This window comes from Poecilia reticulata, chromosome 10 (assembly GCF_904066995.2).
Source record: "Poecilia reticulata chromosome 10, P_reticulata-male-v2, whole genome shotgun sequence".
NCBI classification, from domain to species: domain Eukaryota; kingdom Metazoa; phylum Chordata; class Actinopteri; order Cyprinodontiformes; family Poeciliidae; genus Poecilia; species Poecilia reticulata.
In genome coordinates this window covers 4,373,434-4,401,202 of record NC_088839.1, presented here as the reverse complement: position 1 = coordinate 4,401,202, position 27,769 = coordinate 4,373,434, and the positions used below count along the sequence as shown (strand labels likewise).

The 27,769-nt window shown below is 40.8% G+C and overlaps 2 protein-coding genes across 6 annotated transcripts in view; one reads left to right on the top strand and one right to left on the bottom strand.

The window, feature by feature from the left end:
- Positions 1-266: 266 nt before the first annotated feature.
- On the top strand, positions 267-18,305 carry LOC103470997 (short coiled-coil protein B). 3 transcript variants are annotated; one of them, XM_081611537.1, is made up of 5 exons: positions 267-412; positions 1,384-1,465; positions 4,709-4,775; positions 4,971-5,051; positions 5,696-6,373. In XM_081611537.1, the coding sequence occupies exons 3-5, from the start codon at positions 4,760-4,762 to the stop codon at positions 6,001-6,003; spliced, it is 405 nt and encodes a 134-aa protein (XP_081467663.1). In that variant the 5' UTR covers positions 267-412; positions 1,384-1,465; positions 4,709-4,759; the 3' UTR covers positions 6,004-6,373. The 3 variants fall into 3 exon arrangements, with proteins under 3 accessions (XP_081467663.1, XP_081467664.1, XP_081467662.1); XM_081611538.1 differs by lacking the exons at positions 1,384-1,465; positions 5,696-6,373 and adding an exon at positions 16,700-18,305; XM_081611536.1 differs by lacking the exon at positions 1,384-1,465.
- A 706-nt stretch (positions 18,306-19,011) lies between these two features.
- zgc:154054 (Alpha-1,3-mannosyl-glycoprotein 4-beta-N-acetylglucosaminyltransferase B-like) overlaps positions 19,012-27,769 on the bottom strand; it is a 45,398-nt gene continuing 36,640 nt past the window's right edge. For 2 of the 3 annotated variants that reach the window (XM_008419746.3, XM_008419747.3), the window contains exons 11-15: positions 27,489-27,682; positions 24,956-25,034; positions 22,951-23,026; positions 21,792-21,904; positions 19,012-19,271 (exon numbers count right to left, since the gene is read on the bottom strand). In XM_008419746.3, the coding sequence (XP_008417968.2) occupies positions 19,254-19,271; positions 21,792-21,904; positions 22,951-23,026; positions 24,956-25,034; positions 27,489-27,682 (480 nt within the window). In that variant the 3' untranslated portion in view covers positions 19,012-19,253. The remainder of the gene's footprint in view (positions 19,272-21,791; positions 21,905-22,950; positions 23,027-24,955; positions 25,035-27,488; positions 27,683-27,769) is intronic. The other variant, XM_081611535.1, reaches the window with a different exon arrangement.

Below are 27,769 nucleotides of genomic sequence, written 5' to 3'. Positions count from 1 at the left end.
CCATCAGATTGGTGCAAAGTGCTATTATACCCATTCAGATTTTCAGTGTCCCAGACAGGAAGCCCTGATCATTCATTGAATTTCTTTAGAAATTCAATGAATGATTTCTTTAGAAATGTGGAATGTGAACGTCGACGTTAGCATTGGGGACGTCTGTGCTGTTGTAACATGTTAACACTGTGCACAAAAATTACTTGCATACCAGAAACACACACACAAAAAAGGATTCTTTCTCTAAACATTTCACTTCGTGGTGGTACATCGCCCTCCAGCGGCTAAGTTGTGTATAACTTGTCTTGTCTAAATCAAACAGATGGTGTCAAACATCAGCTAAGCTAACACGTACCAAGCTTCAAATTTTCTTTCGACGCTTCGCAGTTTAGCGCAGCGCCTCTTGTTTTCCCATCATAAGGTAGGTTTTCTGGCCACGGCTACACCATAAGACATGTTGGTTTGTTGTCACTGATGCTAAGCAGTCTGCAGCTAGCCAGTTAGCATGCTCATAGCTAGTTAGCAGCAGCAGGCAAAGCCCTGACAGCTGACCTTTTCTTTAGCTTCGGCTACCAGGGAAGCCAGTAGCTTTCACACAACGGATTTTTAAAGGATGGTGACCAAGTTAGCATGTAGACTGTCGGTCTACCAAGGGCGTAGGAACGAGTCTGTCATTGGGGGGGACGCATATCGGAAACCTGACAGATCAGTAAATACCTTGAGTAGAAATGTCAAACAATTATGCCATCAACACGTCAATAATGCGTTACTCTAATCTGACCCTTGTTTCAGTAACAAGTATTCTAACATGTTACTATTTACAATCCAATAATCAGATTAAAGTTATGCATAGTATAATGACCGTCATTCCAGGATGAACACTCACTTTAGCATTTGCCTCACAACTCACAACAGGCTAACAGATTCTGGAATATCTTATTGGTCAAAAGACATTTGAATATTGGTAAAAATGCATTGATATAAATTGACTTGCAATTGAATTGGTTCTACTTCTTCCTAAAACCAAAGTGGAAAACAGCTCATATAATAAGACTCAGCAGTTTTAAACTCAATACATCAGTTTGACCAACAAAAATAAAATCTAAAAAACAAGTTTTGTTCTTCTTTAACAACTCTACGTCAGTGCAACAGTTTGATTTACAAAATAAATAAAAATTATACTTTTAACATCTAACAGACACCTTAGCTCCTCACCGTTAACTCAGTCTCACTTTCCAGCTCTGCATTCAGTAACTTACCAAACATGATCCATAAAAAACACTGAGGCAAAAACCTAAATGTTGTTTCCCTGTCATTTTCAGCTGCAAACATTTAACTGAAATATCTACAGATATGTGTTTCTGTCTCTGTCTCCCTCTTGACTCTCTGCAGCCTGATGTTCCTGCATGGATTCATGGATTACAACAGACACTACAGTAATGTACAGTGTCAGAATGTGAACTAAATATAAAAAGTATGTTTTTATCATACAGTATGAGAATTTAAATAACTTTATTTTCAGATGGAAACATTATTATACATCTCAACTCTATTTACTTTGTAGCAAAAATTTTCACTATTTTTAAACCTCTCCTCAAGCACTTTTATTGTCTCCTGTAATTAATATAATTTTTAATATAATTAATTGATATAATTTTTATATCTTCACACTCTGAAACTCCTCCTGACTCTCCTATGTCTTTCCTGACCTGCTCCTCTTATAATAAAATAGTTTAGCTTATTTAAAAATTAAAAACAGTTAACACATATTTCAATAAACTAAATGAAGACCTTATACCAGAGCTTCTTAACCTTTCTTGAACATCATTCTAGCACTGCTGTTCTCCTAAATATCTAAATAATATAATAATCCATCCATCCATCCATCCATTTTCTTCCGCTTATCCGGGGTCGGGTCGCGGGGGCAGAAGCTTCAGAAGGGAGGCCCAGACTTCCCTCGCCCCAGCCACTTCTTCCAGCTCCTCCGGGGGAATCCCAAGGCGTTCCCAGGCCAGCCGAGAGACATAATCCCTCCAGCGTGTCCTGGGTCTTCCCCGAGGCCTCCTCCTGGTGGGACGTGCCCGGAACACCTCACCAGAGAGGTGTCCAGGAGGCATCCTTACCAGATGCCTGAGCCACCTCAACTGGCTCCTCTCGACTTGGAGGAGCAGCGGCTCTACTCTGAGTCCCTCCTGGATGACCGAGAATCTCGCCCTATCTCAAAGGGAGAGCCCAGCCACCCTGCGGAGGAAACCCATTTCGGTCGCTTGTATCCGTGATCTCGTTCTTTCGGTCATGACCCAAAGCTCATGACCATAGATGAGGGTGGGAACGTAGATCGACCGGTAAATCGAGAGCTTCGCTGTTTGGCTCAGCTCTCTCTTCACCACGACGGACCGGTACAGCGCCCGCTTCACAGTAGACGCTGCCCCAATCCGCCTGTCGATCTCCCACTCCCTTCTTCCCTCATTCATCAATATAATAATAAAAAGGCTAATTTTGCTGCTGTTTCAGTCTCATTCTAAATCAGTGTTTCTCAACCTTTTTCGGCCCAGCGCCCCCCTAGCCCTAATCCAGGTCCCTCAACGCACCCCACCAAAGAATTTGTAGGTTACTTTGCACTGACAATTATTTTATTATTAATGTTACTATCATTATTGTAGATGTTTTGAATCGGCTCACCGATTATGTTTCCCGTACACTTCGCACTCCTTACACTCCTTCACCTCGCGCACATAACGGGGTAAATGTAGCGAGTTTTGCCCTAAATGTATCGGCGTCTAGAGGAGGGGGCTGGGGGGGAGGCGAGCGTATGTTTCCACGCTCCTTCGTGGGGGGGCGCCGATTTATGTTTTCGCATCCACCTGAATAATGTGTAGTTGCGCCCCTGCCCATGGCACTTCAACAATATTATTTTACCTTTTATCTGGAAGTGTCTGTTTATTCTTAGCATACAGTCCTCTGTATTAATTATTGCTCGAAAGGTCTTGCCATACCAGTTTATTCCTCCGTATTTACTTTAGTTTCTTAGTTATTCTTGCATTTGTTCTTCATTCATGTCCATTTAGTTTCCTTTGATTAGTATTATCCTCTCTTGGTTTATTGCTATGTCCACTTCAGTTTATTTCCTGTTGCTAAATTTATTTGATCGTTTATTGACCATCAGTAATTTTCACTCATTACCTGCTGTGCCTCCTAATCATCATGTGTTTCACATCATGTGTTCATCATTTTTCACTGTTCAGCGTCGGATTCTCTGTTTTTATGCCATAATTCACATCTAGTTCGTCGCTCCGTTTTATGTCCCGCTTCTCCTGTTTCAGAGTTTCTTTTTTCTCCTGTTTCGGTTCTTTTTTTTTGTTTGTTTTTTTAACTCCCTAAGGTGCAGGGCGGTCGGGAAACATATCGATGGGGAAAAGGCAGACTGACATAAACCTTTTAAAACAACGGAAACAATTTCTGCATTCTGATTATCTAAATGTAAAAGTGCTGTGTTTTTCTATCACCCCCGTTTCATACCGGACCACTTACAGCACCGGTATTAACGCTATAAAATGAATGCTCTCTATCGTGGTATCACCCATGGAGGGATTTCTTTATTTCTTTTTTGAAATGGGTTAATTTTTCAGAGGGATACAAAGTCAGGGCATCGTGATTTTAGTAATTACATGTTTATAAGAGCGATTTTCTGTTGTTCTTCCATGGAAGCGGGCAGCTTTCAAACGGAAATAAAACACTTTTTAATATAAATTGCTGCTTTGACATGATCACAGAACTGCCAAAACATATGTAGCCTACATAAATACCATACAAAGTGAATCCCAGCAACGTCATCAGCTGGTGTAATGCTGAACTGATGCGGAGCGGAGCTGCGCCATGAAGCTACAAACACTGAATAGAAGATGAGCTGCCATCGATACAGTTGCAGCCAAGCATGATTTACTGTTACACAGTACAGTTTTACCAAGTTGCTCAAAGTCTAAACTGGTATTGTTGTGGATTTAAGGTGTAAAGTTTACCTTCGACCAAACGCCCCCCAAAGGCATCCCAGCGCCCCCCTTTTGTAAAAATGTCCGCCAGCGCCCCCTGCCGTCCTCTGAACGCCCCCTGGAGGGCGGTACCGCCCACGTTGAGAACCGCTATTCTAAATCATTGTGACTAGCAGTAAAATTTTGGACATGTGACTCTCCCAGAATTAAAACGGCTTAACCAAAAAGATTTAGTTCGATTTATGAAAGTAAATGATGTTATAAATGAGCAATATTCCTGGCAAAATTCCTGGCAGGTCGTTTACTTCATTCAAACGAAGTTTCTCTGACTCTGTCTGCTGCTGCGTTTACTCTGAGCGGTTCAGAGGGGTGAAGGGGAGGAAGCGCTCTGCTGAATGCGCTGTTGTACGCCTTCAAAATAAAAGCACGCGAGTGGAAGATTTAAAAATTCTTCGAAACTGCGGTGAAATTATTGGGGTGGACGAATGTGACTCTCTCCAACATTGGGGAGGACATGTCCCCCCCGCTTCCTACGCCTATGCGGTCTACATTAGTACAGCATTTAGTTAAATAACGACTGTTTGTGTCAAGTTTGAAAAAAAAAATCTATAAACAGCAGTGATTTAACGGCTTTTAGTGTGGTATTTAAATCACACCAGGGATAATTCTTCACAGATCTGCTCCAACTGTAAACTCTTTGTAAATTTTTCATCTGAATGTGTGCACAGTGTCTCTGAGTCGCAGCCCTGCATTCCAAAAAGGAAGACGAGTACTTCACCATGAGCTCAGATGATGGTGAGGGAGAGAGCGCACACACACACACACACACACACACACACACACACACACACACACACACACACACACACACACACACACACACACACACACACACACACACACACACACACACACACACACACACACAGAGTCTATATTAAGCTGAATGTAAAGAGATCAGTGTGTGAGTAAACTGTTTCATGGCTGCAGGTGATCTGGAGAACCAGGCTGAGCTGGAGGAGAAGACCAGGCTCATCAACCAAGTGCTGGAGCTCCAGCACACCTTGGAGGGTGAGAACGTCTCCCTGCACCTGTGTTAGCAGGTGTTGTCTTGCTAACACAGGAAAACACCATGAGAACAAGCCTAACACATCCATTCTGAGACTATGAGTCCACATGATCCTTGTTGGCATGGTGCAGGGCCGTGCAGAGACCTCTAAAGGGGCAGGTGCTAAAAAAAAGGGCACATCTAACTGCATTCTAGGACAGACTAAGCCACACAAGCTTTCAGAGTTTAATTAAAAATGATAAATTACAAAATTATGACATATACAATCAAAACTAAGGAAGATCTCTATATACAGCATACAACTGCATATGTAAGATATTTTATTAGTAATTTCTCTCTGCAGGCCTATTTTGTTATAGGAAAGCATTGCAATATTCAAACCCGCAATTTAACAAGATATGTAAATCAGAACTAGACCACCAGACATATTTTGTCTTTACAGAATTACACTATTAAAAATATAAACTTGGACTTGGAGAAGGCGTTGGACCGTGTCCCTTGGGAGGCCCTGTGGGGGGTACTCCGGGAGAATGGGGTTTGTCACCGATTCTGTTCATTACTTTTATGGACAGAATTTCTAGGCGCAGCCGAGGTGTTGAGGGGATCCATTTCGGTGGCTTTAGGATTGCATCTCTGCTTTTTGCAGATGATGTGGTCCTGCTGGCTTCATCGGAACGTGATCTGCAGCTCTCACTGGAGCGGTTCGCAGCCAAGTGTGAAGCGGCCGGGATGAGGCTCAGTGCCTCCAAATCCGAGGCCATGGTCTTGAGCTGGAAAAGGGTAGAGTGCCTTCTCCGGGTCAGGGGGGTCGTACTGCCTCAAGTGGAGGAGTTTAAGTATCTGGGAATCTTGTTCAGGAATGAGGGAAGAAGGGAGCGGGAGATCGACAGGCGGATTGGGGCAGCGTCTGCTGTGAAGCGGGCGCTGATAGGTATTTTCCTAGAACCTACATAAAAGAACCACAGACAACGTATATGAATTTATGACTAAACTTCTGCAAGCAAAAGGAGAAGACTCTGTCAACTGCTTCTCAGAGCTGTTCACAGAGCGTTCTGCTTCTCTTTGGATACAGCTTGTCTTTTATTCTCAAACTTCAAAGAGGAGGATAGGCAAGATAGACAGCAGAGGAAAAACAGCAAAGGTCGTAAAACATTTTACCTAAACAAAGCAAAGGTCGTAAAACAATTTAACATCTGGCCCCTGATCTGAGCCCGGTTCAAATCTCGGTCAAACTGTTTCACATGAAGATAACAGGCAGCTGTGACTTCCAGGTCAGTTCACACATACAGTTTAAACAAGAGAACACTTTAACCTGAATATGAACTAAAGTAACAACAAAATGATAATACCAAAAAATCTCTATCATTCCCCCTTTTTATCATTTCACCATGTGTGTAAACCTTATTCAAAAGCCAAGCATAGAAAAGAAAAGAAATAAAATAGAACCAAGAAATGCAAAATATATACATTTTTGTCCTAGTCTAAACATAAAAATTACACAATGATCATAATGAATAAATGAAATAAACAAAAACAAAAGAAAGAAACAGCAAAAAATCAAACGCAGTTTTCTCATCCCTAACACCACTTGTTTTCACATTTTTGGTGCAGGAATCATCCAGCAAATGAATTAATCCGTTCAGTGATTACAGAACATCATCATTGCACAGAAAAACGACAGAATCTCAAAACAAGTCATCTTCATTCGTCTCATAGGATGCCTTTGCTAGATCATAACTGACAACAGTTGTGTTACTTGTCGTAAACATCATACATCGTAGATCTGGAATAATGCAACCCTTAAAAGGACAGAACAGAACCGAAACAAACAGAATAGGTGTCGAGCTTTAACAGTAAAGTCCACCATGGACCAGACATGAGCCATGAAAACAAATCAAAAAAGGATGAGCCGCGTGTTCCACTCTCCACATATTTTTTTTTTTTCAAGATCCTCCAGCTCATATAGAGCATCAGAAATGGTTCCTCCAGTTCCTGTTTCATCAGGAACGAAAGTGCAACACGTTGGGCCAATAATTTTGCAAACCCCTCCCTGAGGGGCAGTGAGGAAATCCAGAACAACACGATTTTGCATAACCATGTTTCTCAGTTCAGTCAGCTCCTTCGCGGTGCCATTGGCCAGCTGGTATGTGATGTTGATTAGTCGCAGTAATCCGTATCTGTTGATTTCAACGTGGTCCCAAACCTCTCCTACTCCGACCCATGGAAATATGCCTTGCATAAACTTTTCTCCACCGTTCCAGATCTTGAATTCCCAAGGAACTCCAGTGTCTGTAGTGAGGCCTCCCCAGCGTTTGACCTCAGGCATAACTTCACGCTTGGAGCGGGCAGCCAGAATGTGTCGTCCTTTCCTGATGAATAAAATCGGGTACAGGAAGTACCAGTCTGCCATCACCCGTGAACCATAGTCTCCTGGCACTATGGTACTGCACAGCGTTGTCTCCTGTCGTCCAATGTCCGATCTGTGATGTTGAAACTCCTCTCCTGAAGCATGTTGTCACAGTCTGGGTTGTCCTTCCAGACTTTGCAGTGTGGAGTCATCCTTTGACCCCTGCAGGCTGTGCAGTCGATGTAATCCGGTGTCGTCTTGCAGTATGTGTAAACTATGTTACACAGGTTTCCAGGTAACATCCCAAGAGAAACGTGTCCGTTGTTGAACACGCAGCTCCTCAGAGACCCGGGTTTAGCTCCTGCTAAAGAAATGGTCTCTGGTATTTTCCATGCGGTTAGTGGAAATGGAAATACGTCAGCATTAAAGGAACAGTTCATAGATCCAAAAAGTTCCTTCACGGCATCTCCTATCTGAAGTGAACAGAATAGTCTTTTTTTTTTTTTTCACCGTTTGCATCCCTTTGGCATGGGGACGCTGAGTCGTGGTTGTGTGCTCAGGCCATAGAGACACATCTGTTTGTCATCCGTGATGTTCTACACGCAGACCTGAGTTGTGTGTGGCGATTGGCAGCTGCGCACACACATAGCAGTTCACAGCATGTCCCTTGTACGCGGTTCTATTCATTAGTTTCCACCACAGGTTGATGCTGCAGTCACAGCGCAGTAGAAGATCCATCTGGCATATGGAGTCCCCATTGCTGCTCGGCGCACAGAGATGTCAGAACCCCCAAACTAAAGACGGGGGAATCTTAAGCGTTTCTTCACCGGGTTTGAGACGAGCTACCCTAAAAAATAGCCCCCCTTTGAAGTCCGGTCTTCCTCCCTCCGCCTACTTAGGGGTTCAAACACTCTCTGCAGCTTGCAGTGACTCAGATGTATCCAGCTGGGTCTTTACGACTGTTGGTGTGGTCATCAGCACCTGGAAGGGTTCATGACCTTTATGTAGACCCAGTTTCCTGGCTGGATGGGGGTGGTTTTATTTATTTCCTGTAGAGGAGAACAGTCAGACGGCAGTAAATTTGCATTTAACACCTCTTTCTGTTTCAGGATCCTGATCATATAATCTACCAAAGTTTGTTCTTCATCAGCTTTCTGTAAGTCTGGAGCAAACAGAGGCAATATGTAAGCTCTCCCATAAATTATGTCAAAAGCAGGCTTTGCTGGAACTACTTCAACTCTTTTAGAAAAAGCATCAATCATCACCAAACAATATTTATGTGGTCCACTTTGTGTGAGTTCAATAAAGTCCATATGCATTGTTTGAAATGGATGAGGGTTTTGGGAAACTTCCTCTTCTTGGTCTAATGTTTCCTTGAGGATTGTTTCTGACACAAACTGGACATGCAGTACAAAAATTTTTAAGTAAGAATTTAATCCATATGTGGTAAATGCTGTTGTAGCATAGAGACCATCCCCCTGTTGACACATGACAATGTCCATGTGTCAAAATTGCCGCCGCTCTAAATAGAGATTTTGGAAGGACCGACTTCTATTTACTGAAAAATGTTATCATCATTCAGTGTCGCCCCTTTAGTTATCCACATTTGCTTTTCTGCGTTTGGAGCATTATCTTGCATGTCTTTTAACACAGCTTTGTCTATTACTTGAGGATCTTCTATCTGTATTGAGAAATTGTCTCCCCCATGCTTCCCAGCTGCAGCTTCCTTTGCTACTTTATCAGCTAATCTATTGCCACTTGAAACCTCATTCTGTTCCGTGGTGTGCACTGCACACTTACAAACTGCTAGTTCAGCTGGTAAATGTATGGCCTGCAAAAGATTCTTAAGCAAGGATGCATGGGTGACTGGTTTCCCTGTAGATGTTATCAAATTCATCAAAGCATAACTCTTCCTAAATAAAAATGACCATCCTGAAATTAAACCAAAACCTCAAATCCTCTAATTTTCCATTTCTTTTTGAATTTATTGACTATCAATCAAATCTGGATTAAAATGTTCTAGACTGAAGTCTAGAAAATATTGCTTTTAATCACAATCATCAGTTTTTAGTAGCCGTTTACAAGGTTGCTTAAAGTCTCAGATTTTCTCTTAACCTCGCATTTCAGACAAGTTAACAATGTAAGTTTTTTATATTTTAAATTAAATGGTCAATAATTTCATCCGTTACTCAATTTAGCAGAAAAAATTTCTCTCTTCTCAAAATAATTTGTAGATTCTTTATAGAATTAACCTCTAAGTTAAATGTTTCAGTTAAATGCAAAGAAATACTCCATAGTATTTCAACACCGCAATATCAATTATTTTCAACACTTAGAGATGTTTAATTTTAGTTCAAACTAGTATTTATGTCAGAGAAAATAAAACACTTGCAAATTGTTATTAGCTTTAAATCTAATCCTTTTTGTTGGTGTAATTTAGCCGTATCACACTCAGTTTTTTTTTTTTAACTTTTAACCATTACAGTTTTTTCCTTCACAGTTTCCCAATCTATGGCTCGTGGGCCCTAAGAGGATCACTGGTCCTTCTGTTAAGGACTGAGTTAATGGGTACAAAATGAAAGATTTTTATTTAACATTGTACCTTAAAACCTTCAAAATGTTCTTTTCTAAATAGATAATTCCTTCCTGCTAGTAAGTAAGCAAACAAGTCCTCATTACAGTAGCAGTGTGTGTCACAGCAGTGTGTGTGTATAACTTATCTGCATTTCTCCTTTCTGTCTTGCTTCTCGCTTCCCCCTCCTGCTGCTAGCGTCACTGCAGCTGGTCCTCCCTCTGTCTCTTCTCCAGCTCCCTGTCAGTCCAACTGGCTCCGGTGTTGGATTATTTATAAGTTGTCCAGACCGTCCCTTAGTCCACCAATGAAACAAGCGGCAAACAGTTCAGTTTGCTTTCTTTTTCCAAACGTCTAGCAGGACTCCATACAGTAGTTTTGCTGCATGGCAGTTCCCAGATGTCAAGGAATTAGGACCAGTGGACACTTTATTGCCTTCAGTGTCCAGTTGGTAGAAATCGTCCTGTCCTTTTTCGCTTCTTTATCAACTAGCTGGTGATAAAGGAGGGAGTCATCTGATTGGCAGGACAGATCTGAGCTGAGGTCAGAGGTCAGACGCAGCGCAGCGAGGCTCAGACAGAGGAAAAGGAAAGAAGCAAATAAGAGTCAATTATAACTTTCTTTTCTTTTCATCGTATAGCTTTTAGCCACTTATTATCCAACTTTTTAAGAAGTCATAAACCATTTCCTTATTCAAACACATATAAACATGAAACATGTTAAAAGCTGTAGCCTCTTTCATCATGTTCACCATTAACTTGTAAAATGTAGAATGTAAGTTTAAGTTAACTTCATCTAAGACACGTCTCACCAGAGAACAATGGATTTCTCTAAATTTGTTGATCTCAGTGCTGCAGACTGTGAAGTCAGCGGGCAGCCCTCCTCTCAAGGCCTAAGAGTTACGAGGCTGGACAATGTCCAGGTCGGTACCTTACTCTGACCGCTGACCCCTCCAGATAGACAGCTAAGAATCATTTCACCAAGTTGGTGTTATAATATTATTCCGACACAATACATTAAACATTGTTCTCTGAGGACAATTTTATTATTTAGTTTTATTTTTCAGCTTCTCCTCCTTCAGGAAAGACATGAATCCACTTTAGCATACAAAGAAGTTGTTCCCATGTTGTTATTTCAGTGAGACCTCTCTTTACTGGTTTTTCTTTAAAGGTGTAGGAAGCTCAAAAAGAAAAACAAAACAAACATCAGTATTTCTTAAAACAAATTATTTCTCACTTGTGAGGTTTAAACCTAACATTAGTAGCATTAAAATTATTTTGCATACATTGATTTCTTACAGGAATTCAATTTCTTTTATGGTTTTACTTAACGTCTTAAACTGCATGCACATGTCTCTAGCATTTCATCAATTTGGACTGGGGGTTTGTGTTTTTGGGGTGTGGTAGAGTCTGATTATGCTGAGGATTTCTCCTATTTGTGGTCTCCTCACTCCACCACCCCTCTTGTCGCCCCGTGCAACATTCTTTGAAGGGCAGTTTCTTGCCCAGTGACCAATATTGCCACAAATCCAGCAGCCTTTTGAATACCGTAGATTTTGTGGGGTGTTATTTTGGGGTCCTCGCCTATCGTGACCTCCTCTGCCTCTGTCTCTTCCACGGCCTTTTGTCCGGTCGTTGGAAAAGGCAGAGGTATATAAACCTCCAAATTTCTCCAGGTGAAAAACATCTGATCCTTTCACAGCTTTCCTGACCTCTTCTAAGGTACAGGGTCTAAAGATATATAAGTTTTGTGTCCCTTCCTTTAGGGAAGGATACAGTCGTGTTGCTGGAACAGCAGCGGCTGATACTGGGGCAGACGGAGCTGCTGAAGCAGCCAGGGGAGAGGTGGCTGCAGGAGCTTGCTCTCCCTGCACCGCTGCAGCATTCCGTGTGCTTGGAATTACTTTATTTTCTTCCTTCTCTATAATTAAGTTTTTAGATTCATTTAACCATAATTTAGCACACCTCAGCTCATTCTCCTTTTTAGATTTTTTTTTTATTCCCATTTTTCTTTCTACACTACTCTCCAAAATTCCCACAATTGTTTGCCATTGATCAATTTTTAGCTTTCCATCTATTTTATATTTCTTTCTCCATTTTTTCATGTGTACAGTGCTACCAGGAAACCTGGACAGCATGTACTTTTCATCCCCATCGGCGCCCTTACCGAGTGATGAATTACAAGAATGTTTATTTCCCATATTTAAAACACTTGCAATTTCAGCTTAAAAATATTATTTATTTGAATTTATTTAAATTTGGTCCAGGTTCGTTGACTCCTAGGGAGTCCTATGAACTGGAGATCTTTTCAGTGGGCCAGCAATTAAAATACCTTGTTGTGGTATTCCCCGCTTCGACTCTTTCGAGTGGGAGAATCTTGCCTATTGCATCCACAAGAGGTTTGCTGTTTAATTCCACTGTTTTATATGAGGTAAAATACAGAGCGGTATTTAAACCTCCAATCACTCTAATACGCACACACACACACATAAAAGCAGCAGCAGCAAACCAGCAATACCAGCACAGTAATGACTCTATGATTTAGCGCAACATTATCTGTTTTTGCCTTATCAGATAACTCAGCACCAGTGATATTTTACCCATCAAAAAATCAAAAACCACACAGCAATGACAAGCTTCCTATCCGCCTGAGGACTTACCCTTAAGGGGTCTCCCAAAAACAGGAGGCTCTGAGAGCCTTTCCTTTGTTTAGTTGAAACGACGTCAACAGGGACTTCAACCCAAAAGCATTTAGTTGAATCAAGTGCCAATGTCAACTGGGACTCCAACCCTCAATTTAGTAGCATTTAGTTGAATCAAGTGTCAATGTCAACTGGGACTCCAACCCTCAATTTAGTAGCATTTAGTTGAATCAAGTGTCAATGTCAACTGGGACTCCAACCCTCAATTTAGTAGCATTTAGTTGCAACTGGGATTCCAAACCTCAATTCTTAGCATTTTAGTTGCAACTGGGACTCCAACCCTTTATTTATGTCGACTTTATTTTAGTATCATTCGTTTGAAACATTTTAAAATTCACTTACGTTTCTGTAGTTTTCGGGTTGTCCAGTCGGATCTCGTCATTCCGCCGTTGGCAGACAAAGTCGGACATGTGTCGCTGGCCCAGCGAAGAATTCTACTTCCTGGGTCTTTCTTTCCAGGTCCAAATGACTTCTGGCCATGCATGGATTCAGCGCGTCTTCCTCTGCCTGACAGCGGTCGGTATGAGAGATCCCGGGTTTCGGCACCAAAATGATAGGTATTTTCCTAGAACCTACATAAAAGAACCACAGACAACGTATATGAATTTATGACTAAACTTCTGCAAGCAAAAGGAGAAGACTCTGTCAACTGCTTCTCAGAGCTGTTCACAGAGCGTTCTGCTTCTCTTTGGATACAGCTTGTCTTTTATTCTCAAACTTCAAAGAGGGAGGATAGGCAAGATAGACAGCAGAGGAAAAACAGCAAAGGTCGTAAAACATTTTACCTAAACAAAGCAAAGGTCGTAAAACAATTTAACATCTGGCCCCTGATCTGAGCCCGGTTCAAATCTCGGTCAAACTGTTTCACATGAAGATAACAGGCAGCTGTGACTTCCAGGTCAGTTCACACATACAGTTTAAACAAGAGAACACTTTAACCTGAATATGAACTAAAGTAACAACAAAATGATAATACCAAAAAATCTCTATCAGGCGCTGTACCGGTCCGTTGTGGTGAAGAGAGAGCTGAGCCAAAAAGCGAAGCTCTCGATTTATCGGTCGATCTACGTTCCCACCCTCATCTATTGTCATGAGCTTTGGGTCATGACCGAAAGAACGAGATCACGGATACAAGCGACCGAAATGGGTTTCCTCCGCAGGGTGGCTGGGCTCTCCCTTAGAGATAGGGTGAGAAGCTCGGTCATCCGGGAGGGACTCAGAGTAGAGCCGCTGCTCCTCCACGTCGAGAGGTGGCTCGGGCATCTGGTCAGGATGCCTCCTGGACGCCTCCCTGGTGAGGTGTTCCGGGCACGTCCCACCAGGAGGAGGCCTCGGGGAAGACCCAGGACACGCTGGAGGGATTATGTCTCTCGGCTGGCCTGGGAACGCCTTGGGATTCCCCCGGAGGAGCTGGAAGAATTGGCTGGGGAGAGGGAAGTCTGGGCCTCCCTTCTGAAGCTGCTGCCCCCGCGACCCGACCCCGGATAAGCAGAAGAAAATGGATGGATGGAAAAATATAAACAAAGGCACAATGCAACCTTTTAGTGTACTGTAATCTAAAAAAAAGAGCTGCCTGTTTGCTGCAGTGGAGATGAAGACGGTCCATTCAGGAAAGCAGAGCTGCATCAAACTTTAACGTGGAACTGCAGAAAAAGAAAAAAAACCCAAAAGCAAAAATTGAATTATTAATGCATGTCACCATGAGAAAAGCCTACTGAGTTTTGCTTGAAAACTTATTAAATTAAAATCACAGTTTTGTCTCATGAAGTGATTTTTTATTTTTTTTTTTTGCAAAACAAACTTATTTGCGCTTGTCAGAAATCTTTTCTTGCTATTCTAAGTTTTTGTTTGTGACTCAAAGTTTTGCTTGTGATTCTCACATGACGTCGTGAACAGGGCCCAAAATCGCAACAAAAGATTTCTGATGTGTGCAAATTAAAGTTTATGTTTGGCAAATAACTTTTTAAGTTCACAAGACAAAAATGAGTTATTTAATAATAATTTAAAAAGTTAAAGCTTTTTGTTTTAAAAACCAAGTTTTGATTACAATTTTATTTTACTTAACTGAGGTTTATTTATTTATTTTTCATTGAATAATGAACCAGACCCTAAACTTAAAAGTCTGGGTTTTCCCCTTCATTAATGACATGCTTTTATTACATACATTATATCTATCATGGTAGTTCAGGGTGAGTTATTTTTAATTCTAAATAAATATCCTTGTTGGACTTTTATTTAAGTGCTATTCTCCGTCAAGATACATTTACCTAACGCTAGAATAAATGCAATATACATTATGCAGCAAAGGAAATTAGAAAACATATATCCATTTTGGAGATGACAGGTTTAGGACAGGCGATGTGCTCCTATTGCATAAGCAATACTGAAGAATGACTGATATCATTAAAGATACAGGGGAGAAGCTTTTTGGTTGTCTTGCTTTGCTAGCAAAGTCATTAGCTATCAGCTAGCTAATAGCACAACAACAGCCTAATGTCTGTAATAAAAAATACTGAATCGATAGATAAGAACAGTTTCTCCTCACCTGCCTGTCTCCTCCCGCTCAGTTGTTCTTCAGAGAAAGGCAGACGCAGAGGCCTGTCAGTGTCTGTTGTATTTCATTACCTCTCTGCTTAAACTGCGACTCCGAGCTGAAGCAGAAACGATACGTTCAAAGTTTTCCGTCATCTGACAAGTAGCAAGTCTACTCCACTTTATTCACCAAAAACGTTTTTTTTTTTATTCACCAAAAACTGTTCTGTAATCTGGAACGTTTGCTACGTTGAACTCCAGTTAGCCGCCTTATCCCACTGCGCGAGAGGCAACTGCGTCATGCTCCATGGGCAAAAGGTCAAAGGTAACAAGGCTTATTATGTTGTACAAGAAACCACAACAAAAAAACAAATAATTTTAGTAAATGTTATTATGTGTCAGAAGAGGGCTTAGGAAATTATAATACCAAAAAAATACATAAATTTGACCAAAAGGGCACTTGGGGGCAAGGAACAAAAGGGGCAGGTGCTCAAGCACCCCTTGACCCCCCCTCTGCACATACTTGGCATGGTGACTATGCAACATTACCTGAATCCTGAGTGTGAGTGTTTCTAATTGGTCAGTTATTCCTGGAATATTATTCCACATTTGTGTGGATCAGCTGGTAGGAAGTGGGGAGTTGCGAGTTGACAGAGTGATCTGGATGGTGGCAGGCAGCGGCAAACAACGAAACGTGCTGCAAACGCATGAGTGATCCAAACTCCAAAACACACATATGTAAACCAGCAAATCAACAGAAAAACAAAAAAAAAAAAAGACTGCAGTCCCAGGAAACAAGAGCAAGGGAGAAAATGCTGTGATTAGCAGAAATGGCTGACATGAAATGCTGCAAGCTCTTTCTGTAAAACAGAAGAGCTCTTGACCACTAGTGGGAGTCAACCAACAAATCACCTGGGGTCAGACTCTCAGTAAAGATAGAAAAGGTATTATTGAAATGCAATCTTTTACAATACATTACAGCAGTACATTTATGTAAATAACAATAGCTATTCTAGACTCTCACTAGTTGTACTGGGGTCTGCAGTTTTTCATGTTTGCATTTGTTAAAGCCATTTGCCCCATTTTTCCTTTTCTTTTATTTCCTGTGGTTGCAGTGTTTTTCTGTTCTATTTGTGTTTGTGTGTTTTGGAGTTTTCATCATCCATGTGTGTGCAGCAGCACGTTCGGCCGTTTGCTGAGTGTTTGCTCCTGTCGGCCACCATAGATCTGAGTTTATTTATAAAGATCACATTCTGGTTAATATATAACCTGGAAATGATCATAAAATGTGTTTTTAATCCAGGTTATATTGCAAAGCACAATCAGTTATGTTTTTGTAACTTAAAATCTTTAGCTCCTCTGAATCGGTGCAGTTTCTTTCACTTTAGTTGCACAGTTCCACCTGACATTGTTTACTACCTTAGTCAACGTTTCTCTTCTGTAAGGCAAACAGCCTTGCAGACTGACATCCTGGACGTGGACTATGTGTGTGTTCCAGACCTGTCTGCCCGGGTGGATGCAGTGAAGGAGGAGAACCTGAAGCTGAAGTCGGAGAACCAGGTTCTGGGCCAGTACATCGAGAATCTCATGTCTGCCTCTAGTGTCTTCCAGACGACCGACACCAAGAGTAAACGGAAGTAGGCAGAACCTCTGACATCACAGGGCCCAGTCGGACCCGGAAAGGTCGCAGTGTCTGGCCTCATGGACTCTTTAATAGCATCTTGTCTGGGACATAATGCCAAGCCTGAATGTAAATATTGGTATTTATCTTCACTTGACCACTAGGGGGCAGTGTTGCTTTGTTTAGATAGGTTTTGGAGACGTCAGATACATAAGCTGGTTAGAAGGAGGAGGAGTCAGCCAGAGGATCAGCAGGGGATTGGATGAATCATGTTATGATGTAATGAGCTGTTTCATTTCTCAGCATATTAGTTTACTTGACTTTTTTTTCCTAAAATAGATTTCAAAACGGAGTTTGATTAATTTACACAATTATGCTAACTTTTCTTTTCGAACACAGGTGGAATTTAGGAAATCCAATTTATTTTTAATACCTGAAGCACTCACACTGTAAATACTGTGTTATAAACAAGATACATGACATCACTCAGGTAAACTACACATTTGCTACATAATTTAGTTAACAAAGCAGAAAAAAGAGAGGATAAAAATAAACCCGTTATCTCCATGATTTCAAAAATCTGCAGTTCATCTCGAGAAAGACGTAGGGCTGCAACTAATGGTTATTTTAGTAATCGATTAATCAATTATTCTGATGATTAATCAGACAAAAAAATTGGCACATTCTGCAAATTTTTCCTTTAATCATGTAAGCCTTTTTATACATTAAGACAATTAATTTAAAAATAATTAAAAATAATTTTATTGCCAAAGATGCAGCACAGTAGCATACAGCATGTTTTAATAGCCATATTAACTTTTTTTGAGTCTATAGCTTCTAGTTAATGATTAGTCGACAATTATTTAATAACGATCACAATCACTCCAATTAATCGTTTGAGTCCTAGAAAGATATCAATGGCAGAAAATCAACTGAAGATGCTGTGTAGCTGCTGAAGGTGAGTGCAGTCGGACAGTCTGTTTTCTTCATTCTTCATGGAGCCACTCAGACCATTGGTTCTGCAGTACCAGCTGCTCGCTCTGAAAGCCTGAGATCTGCCCACATCATCCTGACGGCCTGCAGAGAGTGCTGTGGCTCCAGTGCTTGTAAGCGCAGGTGGCTGGAAGGCAGAGAGACTGTTTATCTGCTGATTTCGCCACTCTGCGGCCGGAGAACAGCAGAAACAACACTTCCCTCTGGTGGTCACACATTCCATTACGTTCTGATGTCTGAAACATGGAACCTCTGTCCGTGTTCAGGAACTCTCAGTGAGTCAGTATTAGTTCTGTTGTACAGGTGAAGCAGTCAGTGTTTCCTGCTGTGCTCAGTAACGTCTCGGTCTGTGCTTCCTGTGATTGGTAGCCATGTTGGATTTAAAGCATCCAGACTCTTAGAGGTCTTCTACCCCGTTGTGCTTGTTTATCGTTTTTATTATTTCTAATATTATTGACTGAATAAAGTTGTGATGGTTGTTTCTGATGAACATTTGTCAGGCTGTTTTTGTGGATTTAATAAAACAGACTGCTGGTACTGATGGTTTGACACAAAGGAGCTCATTTCTCATCATCTCAACTTCCACTCATGAAACTTAAAGCATTTATTCTGGATTTCCTGTCTCAGACTGACACAGATTAGATAATTATCCATGTTTTTCTTTTTTTTTTCAAAAATCTGCCAGAAAGGTGGTTGATGCAGATTGACTATTTTTCTTTAATTACAGCAAATTATTACTGACAAAAGCTTACAAACAAAATAAGTACAACACAAATCTGTTTTTTACTTTCTCATTCATTTCACAGTAAACAGATTCAAAGTTATCAACTGATTTTAGAGATCCAAAATCTGCTTTTAATTCATTTATTAAAAGTGGCTAAATACAGTTGGTATTTATAAAAGCTGAGTGACCCAAATACTGTTCTTAAAGATCAGAAAATACTTTTTTTTTTTGCAAACTTTAATAATGTGAAAACCTTGTTAAGATTTGGACTACTTTGAGCACCCTTACTTTAAATTCATGACTTCAAGTTGATCTCAATTGTTTGACATTTTCTGGGTCACTAACAGACTAGAAATCTTATCTGTGGGGAGTTGGTCTATATGAACACAGGCTTTTTGTTCGCTAAAGGTAATTTTTAACAAGGTTAAAGTAAGCCAAGTCAAAGCCTGAAGACATGAAAGGGAACCCTGACTTGATATTTCAAACATAATTATTTCTTAGAATAAAAATCTGTCAAAGTGCAAAAACATGTGTGACAAGTTATGTTTGTGCAAACCAATCAGTGGGTGGAGTGCTTCTTCCTCCATGGTTACTCAACATGAGTCAGATTTCTGTCTGAAGCTCCTCTCAGATCACCAATAGGTGATCTGCTCATCAGGCTTCAAAATGTCCCTGTAGTTAGAGTCTTTGTCTCGCAGAGGGCGCGCTTTGTCTTCATACCTTGATGTGAATCTGACGGGCAGAGGAAACCAGAATGACAGATCGTTTCAGTTTGGTTTCAGCATTACTAATGTTTGTTTCACATTTTTCACAGCTTTGCTGGAGGTGAAAACCTCCAGCAACCAACAGACATTCAGAGAAGAAGACAATATAATGTAATGTTTATCTGAAAATGATCAAATAATATGAACCAGAGTAAATTTAGATATTTATAAGAACAAGTTGAACCGGTTTCTGCTGCTTTACCCGTAACTTTAGTAGCAGCCAGACAGTTACCAGAAGGTAACATTTTCTTATTTGTGCAGCATCTAAAACCTGCAGACCAAACAGGTCTGAGCTGAAAACATGACGGGCAGACGAGAAGTTGAGAGTTGTCTTTATCACTACCGTCTGCTTCCTACATGTTTCTGAGCTCAGACATGTTGGATGTGTTTCTACTTGCCCATCTGTGCATTATCTTTCATCCCAAGAAACAATACCCTGCATAGCAAACGCAAGACAATACAAACCCAACAGCAGCTGAAAAATGTTTATCTTATCTGCCTCTCTGGTGGTAACCATGACTAAGAATATCTTCTACCCCCCACAGCTTCCCTCCACATACAGACAAACTAAACCATAGCAATGAATCTGGACACGCTCCAAAGTTCTCAATCCAACCATGGACATGGTTCACTTCTGATGGGTCCCTCACCCTGGAGAAACTATAATGAAATAAGCCAGGATCAAAGCTGTTGATCCTGGCTAATTCTGTAATGTATCAACATTACAGAATTTGTCTGGTTGTGTCCCTGTGACACAAACAGTCTTTGTCTAGACCTCATGGATCTGGTGAAAGATCAGACTGACCAGAAACATTATGCGTTTAGTTATTAAGTGACCAGACCTTCTATTGAGACGTAGAGAATAATTAGCTAGGTTAACTCAGGAGGCGAGGTAGAGAAGAAGGGAGGGGGGATTATATCACCACAAAACATCAGAGGAAGTTCCAGTAACTATTAAACTGGGCACCTTCTCTGTGGACTTCCTGAAAATACTGACGACACGTCTGACACATTTGTGTTTCGGTTGTGTAATCAGGTGAATGCAGATCTATCTGGGTAGATCATTTATGTGTAGATCTATACCAAAGTATAGGGCTTCCTCAATCACTTTCAGTTAAGGATCAAAAATCTCAAAGGAAACATAAACGCTGTTGCAACTCATCATTCAAGTAACTTCTGACTGAAGACAGTCTCATGACTGTCATGACATGCCAACAGCTCAGTCTCCAGGCAGACAGTAGAAACATGTCCTGGATGACAATCATCAGTTATTAGCAGATCTGCTAATCCACCTCATTTACTTTTGCCGCTCCTCTTTAAATCTCTGTCAAACCGTATGGTTAGAGATGTTGAAGTAGGGGATAAGATCCCTCCTCATTATCAACTTCCTGCTCTGAAGCCTGTTCAGCTCCTCTGGGATTTATCACTCAGGTATTATTTTAGTTTTTAAGATGCTAGTTACCTCCTATATTTTTCTAAAACCCATACGTTGTTCCCATGGTTATACATCATAACATCTGTCCAAAAGTTTTAAAAAAAAATACTTCTAGCTACACAACATCTAAAAACAGAGGGAATATTCATCTAAACATTCAACAACTCAACCTGAAACTGATGAACAAGACCAGAAACAGAAGAAAGCAGAACTACAGAACTGATCCAGCAACAGAAACTTTTAAAGGAAGTTGATTCTAACAGGTTATTTTGTGTTCAATTCAATGCCACCAGTATTAATATCATCCCGACTGAGTTGAATACGGGCTCAGGGAATGTTACACAGGCTCATCTAAATCCTGACTTTCAACTTCTGGAAGTATGAGCCCTGATTTAAACTCACCATCCTCTCCTCATAAGTCTTTGTACTTCAACAGTATAGTCTTTATACTGTTGAAGTATAAAGACTATCGTATAAAAAAATTATCAGAAGAAAACCTCCATAAATTCTCTCTGTGTTTATGTACATACACACAGTTAGTGAGATGTGTAACCATGTGGAATTAAACACCTGGCCGGTGTGAACAAGACCCTGAAATCCGATCACTCGGATTTCGGGGTCCGATGTTGATGCCATGGCTGAACAAACTGAACAAACCTCTGGAACATTAGGTCTTGTTGGCGGCTTGTATACTTGTAACGTGATAGTGGTGGATTAAATTGTTCTTAAACTTGTCTTTTGCTCTCGCATAATTTAAACACAAACTCCAAACTGTTTGAATAGAAAAATTGGTTTGTGAGTTAAAAATCATTTCTGAATTGAATCGTGACCCTAAAAATCAGAATTGAATCACTAGACATTGAAAGGTTTGTATCTCTACGCCTCTGTCACCAGTCCGTGATGTCATCCTGTCAATGTGGGCAAAAACATCTCTATGCCAACAAAGACCAAAGGCGTATATGAAAGGAAAATATGTGCAAATTCTCTTATATATTTATAAGAGGTTTGTTGATGAACAGTGACTCGGCGTTCCTATGGGAACCGGGTTCTGACCTCGCTCAGCAGAACCCAGACGTCTGAGTTGGAGTGAACCACCAGGCGCAGAGCTGAGATGGGCTGCAAAACTTCATCGATTTCTCCTTCAGCCACTCCGTTGTAAAATTTATCTGCAGCAAACACAGCTGGTTACCTGCTGCTGTCACAATCAGTACAAATAATTCAGCTCCTTTTTAAATAAGAAAAACATTTTCTTGCGTAGAAATGCAACAGTGGCCTTCCTGTAGTATACGCTTGATTATTTGCAGGTTAATTGGTTAATTTTTGCATTAACCAATTATTAATTAGACAGCAAAAGGTTAATAGGATTTTTGAGTTTGTTTACTCTAGTTAATTAATAAATTAGTTGACAATTACTTTAATAATCGATTAGTCATAACTAATCATTTCAGCCCTAGACTCTAGCAGGGTTTAGCGTTTCGTTTTCACACAATATTAGTATCACTGCTCTTTGTATAGCCTGCAGCCATTTACACAGACACCGTTACCATGCCGATACTGACCCTTTGCTTCTTTTTGGAGATGATTAATTACTCCTGATCGACAGCACCTCTAGAACAACGCTGGTCTGGAACATATTTGGTGTAAATGTTTTTATCCTCAAACTTCCACTTCCTGTCAGCTTATTCTTCTGGAAAAGGAAACGGTATTCGTGGAGCAGGCCTGACATCAGAAAGGTCCGACTCCATCCAGTATCACTGTTTACAAGCTGCTCTGCCTTCACAACATGCATTCCCACAGACTTCTTTCTGCTCACAGAAGAACCTCCATGGCAGGTGGCCTAATGCATGCTGAGTAATCAGTTATGAGGCTTGATAACTGATAAATTTCCTGTGGATGAGGTTCATGTCTGTGTTTTATAAAGGGCCATGCAAACGTGATGGCACCTGTTCCATAAAGTCAGGCTGTTTATGGTCTGCTGCACACTACATAATATGACTGGAGGGAGTCCAGTTCAGTAAATGCCATGCTAAGAAGGCTCCTTTTAGTTTAGTCTGCAGGCTGGATGCTGTCTTCGCCAAACACCCGGAGACAATCCAGCTTATTAAGACTAATTCTGCTCTTCTTCCATACCTTTGCTTGTAGTGGTGCAGAGTAAGATCCACCTGACACATTAAGGGCACCATGTTATGGATTCAACATGTCATTTACTCACCAATAACAATGAAGCTGCTGTCAGATTGCTTGTATTTAGATGGTGAGCCAGCCAGGAGCTTCTCTGCAGCCGTTGTCTACGAGACACAAACACAGAGGAGTCAGAGGACAGAGAGATGCCTAGTAACCATGTTTTTACCCCAGCACAGAGAGGGACGCCATGTTTTACCTAATGACTGGTGAAGTCTTAACATGATTGTTTATTGCAAGGGTTTGAAAAGAAGGGTGCAACAAGCAAACCCAGAAATATGAATGAAGTGGAGGCCAGAGCTAATCAGCTGGTGTCTGCTCTGGCTGAATAGTGGTGGTCATAGCCAGTTTGGTGCCCTGGGAGAACCACCCTGAACATTTTATGAAGCAAATCTGTTTTCACTTTTTAGAATCTGTTTGATTAAACAATGAATCATCTTATGGACTAACAGCCAGTCCTGGAACTGGTTGCACAGCAAAAATAACTTCAGGTTCAGAAAGCTGGATGCGTGCCAATAAAATCAACCCAAATTTGCTTAATTGTGGGAGATTGGCCTACATGTGCATGTGGAACTAATCTTATATACTACTGCGAAGTTAGCTACTATACCCTACAATACCCTTCACTGAGAGGGGGCTGATTGATAGACCCACCCACCAGATCACATCTACATGTGCCCTTAACAACAGTCACTCCACTGTTGCTAACGTAGAACATTTCTGTTCAGCCAAAACATTGGTTTTGATCAAAATTACAATCAGGCAGGACAGACTTCGTAAAGATCTGCGATCGGCCAGAAAACTGCAATTGGTGCACCTGTAATCACCATGGTAACTAGTATTACTCCTGGACAGCTTTTCAGTTTACAGATCAAATCTAAGAAAACGTCACCTCTCCATTGATGTCCTGTAAATGGTTAAGGACATTTTGTTTTTGTTAGATATTGGAAGATCTCATTGTTCATCCAACTAAAGTCGTTTTACCTGAGGCCTGGGTTGACTAAGTGCTGCATAGAACAACTAAATTAAATATGATTGAGCAGTGGGATTGGTTAAACTAGATCTCTTAAAATGAGCCCGAATATTTTAAGAGAAGCAACATATCAGTATTTTCTTGATAAAGCCTTCATATATGACTTTATCTTGCTGTTCCAGCCTGATGCGGCGCTGTTTGAAGTGGACGACTGTGACTTGTACAGTTCATCAAGTAAAACTGGTTTCTGTGAGCTTTTCAAAATAAGGGTTTTATCTTTTGAGTGTACCATTTTCTTCTATTTTGTTCACTGAGTTTCATTCAATCTTAACTCGTCTGTTTCACACAGCAGTGATTGTGAACATTGGAATTTCTCACCCCATGCAGACAGACTGAATCCTCCGACAGGCTGATAACGCCTCCGTCTTCTCCATCATCACCTCCAGGTCTTTGTTTTTGTTCTGGGGCAGATTCTCATTTTCAATGTTTTCAGCAACTTCAATCAGAAGAAGCTTCACTAAATCGGTTTACTTTCATTTTTTGTTGTTGATTTGGCCAAATTACCTTTGACTTAAGTTTTGTCACTTTTTAAAAAATACCCAATTTCTAGAATCATTTCAATATTCTGATGTAATAAATTTAAAGAACATAGTTTTCCTTGCCAGCTGTTCCTGCCGTGCAGCAGTTCCCTTTGGCTGCAGTGCAACCTGAAGCCTGGGGACTAGACTTATCTCCTGTAATGTGGCTTCTCTCTTATCTTCCACTCAGGGATCCAGTGTCTGTCTAACTTTACTCAAAGGTCAGCTGTCACATAAACACTTTTCCCTTTTAACGTGCCTCAAGTGTGGCTGAACAGACACACAGTGCTGTGGGTGGTGCAGTGATAACAGATAGCTTGTTCTGGTGGGTGTTTCCTGTTACATTGCCACTCTTTCCTAAGGCATCAACACCTGCAATGAAAACCAAGACTCTGGGCGCCGTCAGCAGGTAGAGCAACCAGAGAACCAACATTCACATGGAGCAAGCATGCACCCCCCTCCCCCCACACACACAGGTAACTCACATTGCTGGAGAGCACTTCCACTGTGGTGTTGTGGAATTTATCCCCCACTGTCTGGCTGTTTCCACTACGAAACACATACCTACAGGAAAAACAGACATTTTTATTGACCAATAACTCAGTAATAGTGGTGGACTAGATTACCATAATGCTTAATTGAGTTTATTGCAGGGTCTGTAATTAATAAATTGCAATTAATCACATTTTATCAAAAACTATATCGACAAAATGAGCAACATTTTCATTCAAGAACCCTTTTTGGTGCTAAATTATTGAGTAATCAGACAACTCAGCTCACCAACAAAGATATTTGTTATTTTAATTCTGTTATTTAGATTATTCCACCATCAGATTGGTGCAAAGTTATTATATCCATTCCAGAGTTTCAGGAACTCCTGATCATTTATGGAATGTCTTTAGACATGTGGACTGTAGATGATGACGTTAAGAGTCTGTGCTGCTGCTATATGTTTAGCATTCAGATAACATTCTAGGCTTGAATAGCTATGCTGATAAGCTAACTCCTTTTAGCACTACAATAGTCTCTTCCCAGGGCGCGGTATAGGGGGGAAAAGTGATGACAATTCTAGGGGCCCTGACCAACAGGGGGCCCTCCCCAATTTAATTATTAATTTTTTGTTCATAGAAATTAAAACAAAATATAAAAATCTGGGCCCTGTCAATTACAAAATTAATCATATTGTATTTTCAGAGATTGTTTTAGCAGTAAAAATGTAATGTTCCCACTCCCAGATAAAAAAACACACATCCATATTTGCCCTGAACACCCGCCTATCTGCGTTAAATGGTTCGTTCCTGCTTGGAGTACTTCACCGTGACTCTGTTCAGCTGCAGACAGTGGAAGACACGAATGATTGTGGCAGTTACTATACTGCTTAAAAAAATTATAAATTCAGGTTTTCAAAAAAAAGAGAGGGAGAAATAAAAAAAGTCAAGAGTGTTAATTTATAACCCAGTTTTTCTCCATGAGAGGTCTCACACAGTCTACCTGTGTGAGATTGTCAAACATTTAGCATAATTAGCTTAACTACAAACTACTGTTTGCCTCCATTTCACAAACATTTAATGAATTAAGGAAATAAATTACCAACATATTCATATATTTAACTTGCCCCTTATACTTTTTACCATTTAACAGATGAGTCAGTCAGCAGCAGCTCTAACCCACGTCCCCACTGACCCGTTCTCTTCTGAGTGTAATTAAAGCTTTCACTTTTTTATCAATATTTTGTCACATATTTTTTTAAAACTGTCATTATGTTGTGACAGTATGGTATGAGAGGTAATCTGTGAAAAATCTATTTCCTCTGCCTTCTCCCAGTGCTAGAAACAACCAGTCAGTGTCAGGAGAGTTTAGTGCTGTCAATCTCATGTGCTGTCAAGTTCATAATTCCTTCCCCTCGATTTGTGCCATGCTGCAGTTAGCATAGCACAGAGCTCTGCAGATTGAAACTGTGAATGCTTTGTTTAGTTAGCATAGCTACCAATAACGGCAGATAAACGGTTTCTTGTAACGATACGTTGTTTCTTTACCATTAGCACATTTAGCAGTGAGTGAATGAGGCTAATTCACAGCACTAAGAGCGTCCTACTAGTTCTGATTGGTTGTTTTGGTCAGAACGGTGCATTACTTTAACCAGTAATAGTAATTCAGGAAGGAGATGGAGGAGATTGATACATATATATATATTTTTAAAAGGTTTTGTTGGCTCTAGTGGCCTTTATTTGAAAGTAGTTTGACAAGAAAAAGGGTTATGAGAGAGGGGGAAGACATGCGGCAAATGTCACCAGGTTGGGAATCGAAACTGTAACCACTGGCATGAGGACTAAGGCCTCAATACATGGGTTGTGCTTTGATCCAGTACCACCACAGCACCTGAAATTGATTGTTTTCACAGATCATATGTCTCAGAAACTGCTACGACATCGTGAAAGCTTTAACAAATATGGAGACAACATATTTTTTATTAAAGTTATCTACTGCAGCTTGAATAAAATGCAACTACCTAGCTTTTTTGAGAAGTCTGGATTGCTTTATGTATAGTTGCACATTGCTTTTGACTGTTGCTCATGGGGAGAGACATTTCAGTGTTAGAGCTTGGCTAGCAGTAGCCTCAATTGCCTTAGGTCACAGAAATTATTGGCGGCGTCTGAACATGATTCAAAGTTTTGCCTGTCAGAAAATTTCTGCGAAAACAACAGAAAATATGCTCAATATGCTCAGTTATGATACACATAAAGGGTAAAGTATAAGAAGCAAACACACCCTAAAACAGTTGATTTAAGATTCAACTGTTTCAGTTGAATCTTAAACCATCTGTTCAGTAAACACAGTTTACTGAGAACTCACTAAACTGACTGTGTGTTCAGTCAGTTCAGAAGCTTTAAATTCTGTTTCAAGACTGGCTCAAAATGCAGAAAGTATCATCTGCTCACACTTCCCCATCAACAGTATATCAACAGGCTGTTAATCATCTCCCCATCAGGCTGATCAAAAAGCTAAAACACGACTGACCCAGCTATGCGGATGGGCTGAGGGAAGCTGAAGAGGATGTAGTCGCCCTGGACCGGTGTCAAAGCCCACATGAAGTCACCTCCTTTGTAAAGCCGCTCCAGGCTGTGCTGCTGGTAGTGCTTCATGCTGGTGTTCACCGCAGCAGCTGGGTTACTGTGAACCTGAAACAAACCCTGCTTCCCAAAGTCCTTATCCTGCAGCGGAGGAGAGGCAGGAGGGAATAAGATGAACGTGGTATCAGACGAGGAAAGCAGCATTTCCACTGCCATGAACAGTGCGAA